The sequence below is a fragment of the Centruroides sculpturatus genome, unplaced genomic scaffold (assembly GCF_000671375.1).
Source record: "Centruroides sculpturatus isolate CEXI.00-Female unplaced genomic scaffold, Cexi_2.0 scaffold1110, whole genome shotgun sequence".
Taxonomy (NCBI): Eukaryota; Metazoa; Arthropoda; class Arachnida; order Scorpiones; family Buthidae; genus Centruroides; species Centruroides sculpturatus.
Window position 1 is genome coordinate 47,984 of NW_019385394.1, and position 6,589 is coordinate 54,572.

Sequence of the window (6,589 nt, forward strand, 5' to 3'; positions counted from 1 at the left end):
CGCTTGTATATTGATGACGTAATACACGTAACTGAGGAGAGAACGAAAAGAACCGAGTCGAATTAATTAAGTCGGAAAAAAGAAAGTGTGCATTATAATCGAGAAAATGCGAGTATTGTATGAATCTTTAAAATAAAATACAATACCAATATAGCCCTATCGTTGAAAAAATTTGCTTATTTTTGCTCACCTCGAGTTTTGCTTAGTAGAAATGGCTAAAAAGTACGCAAAATACGTAAGGAAATACGTTATTACAGGACCACCTGTATTGGACGACCACCTGTCTAAAAGACCACTTTTTGAAGGAACCGTGGGTGGTCGCCATAGACAGGTTTTACTGTATTCAATTTGTTTTCGTGATTTGTTCTTGCTGTGTTAGTGCAATTCTCAGAAAAGTGCAATGTCAATATTGATCATCAATATTGAATAATGACATGATGTTATTGACTGTGTAATGCTTTAGCAATTGAATTCGGAATGTGTACTAGCTGCAAGTACCCGCTTCGCTGGGTTTTTATTTGTTCGTACATTTATATGTAATATAAATTTTATTATATGTAATATAAATTTTTCTTTATAAAAAAGACCGCTTATTGTACATAATCTTTGTCTGATTCGATGTATTTTCGTATAATTTTCAAGTTGCTCTTATGTCTGATTAATTCTGTTTCTTTGATAATTTTCTTGTAGCAGTGTTAGACGTACTTCTCTTTCTTCCGTGGTTTCATTTCTCCGCGCCATCTTTTGCCTTAGAGATATGATTCGAGACCGCAAAAATTCTTTCTTACGCTTTGGAATTGTTTTTTTTTATTTTTACTTTTCGCACTCCACTATTCACTTTTCACTTTCTACTTTTTTCTGTTATTCATACACTTTTACTTATAAAATGCCAACTGAAGAATGTGCGTCACACGTCTCCAAAAGCCTACTCACTACTCACACATAACAATCCTCGACTATTCCAAAACATTTAAGATTAAGATTATATTATAGCCAATCTTATCCGTTTTCACAGAATGCAAGAATTAGGTCCCACTGTTTCCAGACTAATTACAGAATTTTTACGTTCAGTCAAACGAACTATTTTCAATTTGATCAATTTTCTGGAACGTTTACAATTGTCCTTTAATCGAACCAATTTGAATTTAAATTCGAATTCGAATTCGAATACAAATTCGAATTTAAAACGGTTCGAACATTTTTAAAATCGAAATAGAAAATCTTCGAAGCCAACCACTTTAAACCCCATATCTCCCGCACCCTTATAGCTATCGAGACGCAACCACCATACTGCACGAATGGAGACTTGGGGCTACTACCACATACAAACACCATTCATGTGCGATGTGTAGTTTTGGCTAAAAAGTGAAATATAGGGACACACACGTCCATATATATATATATAGCGAAGATTAAGATTATTACGTTATAGTCAACCTTACCCGTTTTCACAGAATGCACGAATTGGATCCCCGTTTCCAGACTAATTAGAAAATTTTTACATGGGTCTAAAAATATCTTCGATTTCCTGCGAAAAACGAAAAAAAATCTGCACTTTCTCTTAAAACCCTCGCTTTTTCTTAACAATTCCATTGATACGTAACACTTCCACTGTTGACACTTCCATTGTTACTTAACACTTCTATTGTTGATGGAAGTGTTAAGCATAATCGTGTCTCTCTCCCCGGGGGGAATTTCAAAAAATCCCTTCTTAGTGTGCGTTTTCATGACGTACCCTAACTGTGTGCCAAATTTCAGCTCTGAACTCCTAACCGTTTGGGCTCTGCGCTTATTATTATTATCAACTCGTCTCGATTATAGATATAGATAAGCCATTGTCGTGTCCCGTCTGTAACGGTATGCCTAAAACGCCCACTAGGGGCGCCCTAGTAATAATTTTAAATTAATAATAAATTATTTTTATTTGTAATAGGAATTTATTATTTATACCACGGAATGGTATAAATAATTATTATATGCCTCGATTAACCTTGCGCCGCACGTTTACAACATCCCGTGACTCACAAGTCAGTGAACGTCGCGCATTGACTCACGGGAAATTTGTTGAAAAAATGGCGGATAAATTTAAAATCGAGGTTTACAAGCAAAGGTAAATAAGCAAATTAAACTATTTTAAAGTTTTATAGAATGTTTAATAAGTAGAAATGTAGATCCGTATGACGCGATTGGGACTTTAACAGAGCTGTAGAGCATATTGATAGGAAAAAAAGTCAAAGGAACCGTGTCTCATGGAAATTTGTAACGAACGCCCACTATAAAAAACACGTCTTAGTGTGCATTTTCATGACGAACCCTGTGTACCATATTTTACCTCTTTAGGCTCAGCGGTTTGCTCTGGGCGATAATGAATCAATCACCCAGTCGGTCAGGACATGTAATTTTATATACCGTATTTACTCAAATATAAGACGATCTCGCATATAGGACGAGGTGTGACTTTAAAGATCAAAATAAAGAAAATCAGATTTATTAATACACTTCTAATTTTATTTCGTTTAATCTATATCTATATCTATATATATATATAAATGGACGTGTGTGTTTCACTTTTCCGCCAAAACTACATATCGCACATGAATGGTGTTTGTATGTGGTAGTAGACCCAAGTCTCCATTCGTGCAGTATGGTGGTTGCGTCTCGATAGCTATAAGGGTGCGGGAGATATGGGGTTTAAAGTGGTTGACTTCGAAGATTTTCTATTTCGATTTTAAAAATTTTCGAATTCGAATTCGTATTCGAATTCAAATTGATTCGATTATAGATCGATTGTAAACGTTCCAGAAAATTGATCAAATTGAAAATAGTTCGTTTGACTGGACGTAAAAATTTTCTAATTAGTCTGGAAACTGGGGACCTAATTCTTGCATTCTGTGAAAATGGGTAAGATTAGCTATAATTTTAATCTTCACTATTGTTATTTTTGCCCACAAATAAAAACCCAACGAAGCGGGTCCTTGCAGCTAGTAACAAATAAAATATAAAATGAACGTAAATGCACACATTGTCCCGCAAAAATTACTGGCATCTTAAACTTAAGGAAAAATCTTGTAAAATCGACAACATAATTTGTTTACGTAAAGCTGGACAATCGGGAACCTTTCTTGCCAAATTTTAACAGTCGAATTCACTCTTCATCCATTACACTTTTGAGTTTCTTCGAATTTCCGAATAGTCATCTGTTTTCAGGTGGGAATGGACTAAAACTTATATCGGGCACCCGTGTAATTTAGGAATTCAATTCAAAAGCTTTGCTTTTCCTATTGCTATTCATCTTTATTCCTGGCAATATACACAAACGAGTCAAACGACCCAGATAAAATACTTTTGCTTTTAATTAAAATCAGCAGAAGATGAGAATCCGGCAAAATATGCGAATACATAGTTTCCAAAAGTTATACAAAAACAAAAAGAATCCTTCGCTCGCGCGTATAGGACGACCTACGTTTTTGAAGCAATGAAAAATCGATAAAAACATCGTCTTATATGCGAGTAAATACGGTATTTAGATGAAAAGTATGGCGATCACCGAACAAAAAATGTTTAACCAACATTTCTACATTTTTGAGCTCGTGGACTTTTAAACGCCAGGAAATGCAAGTAAAGTTGTTGATTTTCTGTATGTATTGGTGTTAGTGCACGTGTGAGTGGACGACAAAATTTTGTTCAGCCAATTTGTAGTTTAATAACTCCTGTGCTTTTTGTCTAAAATTTCTAAAATTTACTTGGTACTTTGTGTATTAGCGGCATTGATGCTAAAATTTTTGTCTTAAAAAGTCAAGGGCATGGAGAGCATTTAGAACGAGAAGGCCTGAACGTCAGGATGTACCGTACTCCTTATGTCGAAAAACAATCCGACACGTGTGTTACTGAAGAGGGGTTATCCCCTCTTGAGATTTGAACCAAGATGTTCAATGAATGAAGATGTTCAAATTAAGAAGATTCGGATCCACCGGTGACCAGCAGTTCTGTTCCCTGAACAGTTGGTAGTTCGGTCGTGGGTTTGCGCCTTGTCAGTACAGGTTAGCCACGTAAAGTTTTTTCCATGTCTGTAACGCCTAAATAGCAGTTTCTTACCCTTAAAAGACCTCCCGGAAGGTATTACCCCGTGTCTTCGCGCATAATTTCGATAGGTCAAGCAAAAAGCTTTGGTCAGCTCTTCAGAGGATAAGTGACTGCGCAATAACCTCTACATTAACTCTGATACAAAGACAAAGAGTAGATTCAATTTGGAAATGCCTACTTGTATAGCTGATAATGTTTTTAGCAGTATTATTTCTGTTGTATAGTTATGTGATCAGTATAAATTTGTTTAAAATAAATCTTCTTAACTGTTTGTCATCACATAACAACGTAACAATGAAGATAAGCATTTAGCAAATCTCAGCAGTAATTATAATTTATTTATTTGTTAACTATTATAAACATGCCAATAAGCTGACAACGGTAAAAACAGATTCAGCCACTTTTCTATCAGGTGTATGGCAAAAAAATTAAACCTCACATTTGATCAGCAAACGGACGGAAATATTTATTTGTACAAATATAAATTTCGTAAACCCGATACTTACATATTAATGCCAAACGAATGGCGAATTATATCGCGGTATATTTCTATTTTTATTAATTAAATGCTAAGAAATTTGGCACTAGAGGCAGGCAATAGGCGCCATCTCTTGCTAAATTTCATAATTATATGAATATTTAATTTTCTAAATAAATATTCAGTTAATTTCGGAAGGAACCTCCAACCTGCGCCGCAAGTAACAGAGTATGGTTATATCCAAAGAAGTATTGTAAGTTCTGGAAGGAAAGATCATATAAAAGTCCAGTAACTGGCGATGTAATCACATGATAAGAGGTGTCAAATTCCACTTCAGCTCAATTCTTTTCTTCCAAATCCTTCTAACTTATTGAAATAATTATTTCATTATATCATTTAATTTCCAGATTATCAAGAGATGACGTCTAATATCTGCCTCTAATGCCAAATTACTTAGCATTTAATTAATAATAATAGTAATATAGCATGACATAATCCGGAAATCGTTTGGCTGAAATATTTATTTGTTTTTCCATTAATTATAGATGTGTTATTTTTATATGTAAGTGTAAATATTACTATATTTAGTGCACTTCATTGCAACACTTTATTCGAAAATAAATAACGTATTACTAAAAGTGTTATTGAAACGTGTAAGCTATTTTCAGATAATTTGATTTTTCTTCATGTGTTGTGAAATTTCATTCTTATCTTAAATTCATAACATAAACAGCTTATTAGCAAAATGTCATGACAAATTCTCTGGCCACTAAAAGTTCACGCTCCTACTATTAATTTTACTAGAATATTTTTGATACATAGCTTGACAGAGATAATTTCTACATTAATTAAACTCTCAAAATACAACTCAAAGTTGATTCTTTATTAATTTAAATAAGTATACCATTAAATTGAATGGAAATGCAACATACGATAGAATACTTTGTAACGCTTCTTTCAAAATAGTAAAATAAAACTTTTAAATAAAATAAAAAATAAAAATGAAAAAAAGCATTCATTATTTCTGATTAAGTTGAAATTGTTGTTTAATTTCAGGGTATCAAATTTGACGAGACGTTATGGAATGGACGATTATATAAAGGCAGAAAAATTAGGAAGAATGGGTGGAAATTGTTCAAAGAACTATAAAAATTGTCCATTTTCATTTTTTAGTACAGTATCTTTAATGTAATTTTCGTGTAATTATTATTTATTATATACGAATTTTCATTATTTGTTCTATCGAAATTTAGTTAAATTTTCAGTGTTCTAAAACAAAAAAAAATTTATTTCTTAAAATGTAACTGGAGTTTCAGTATTATGATCAAATTACTTTTAGTGTTTTCAGAATTGTATAAATTATTTAATAAAATTTTATTATGATATAATATAATCAATTTTTCTTACAACAGAATCAGGTTTAGTTTTATTAAATAAATTTATCATGCTGTATTTACTTCACCCAAAAGTATGATTTATGCCCTAAAAATTATGTTAAAGCATTGATTACATACAAAAAGCATTATCACGTCTGTCAGATTTATAAGACGAAATGTTGTAATGAAATTAATACAAAAATATATTCCAATTTTTTTTAGTAAAGCAAACATGTAAAATTAATTCTAAATTAAAATAAGAGTATGAACGTATTAATCAAAACATTTAAAGACTATTAACAATAACGAATTCGCCGCCATCATTCGAAAAATGAGAAATTTCATTCTGACAAATGTTACAATGACAAGTACATACCTGTTACGTTACGCTGTTATATGGTATTGAAATTATTCGAAAAGACTGAAAGTAATTAAGAAAATGACTTCATTTTTAGCAAACTATTAGATTCGTCAGACGCCATTAGATTCGTCAGACGATTCTGCACAAGATATATGTGAAAAAATTTCAGATATATTTATAAGCGTTTAATTTAAATGCGACAATAATCAGATCTTATGGGAACAACGATAGTCACGGATAATCGAGTCTATACTCTTAAGATTGCAATAACTCGAAAAGTTACAGTCAGAA

The 6,589-nt window shown here is 32.5% G+C and overlaps 1 protein-coding gene across 1 annotated transcript in view; it reads left to right on the forward strand.

Annotated features, from left to right (window-relative positions):
- Positions 1 to 5,784, forward strand: part of LOC111638487 — a 14,921-nt gene extending 9,137 nt beyond the window's left edge. Inside the window, exon 2 of the mRNA XM_023384218.1 lies at positions 5,618 to 5,784. Coding sequence (XP_023239986.1) covers positions 5,618 to 5,753 — 136 coding nt within the window. The 3' untranslated portion in view covers positions 5,754 to 5,784. The remainder of the gene's footprint in view (positions 1 to 5,617) is intronic.
- Positions 5,785 to 6,589: the final 805 nt, after the last annotated feature.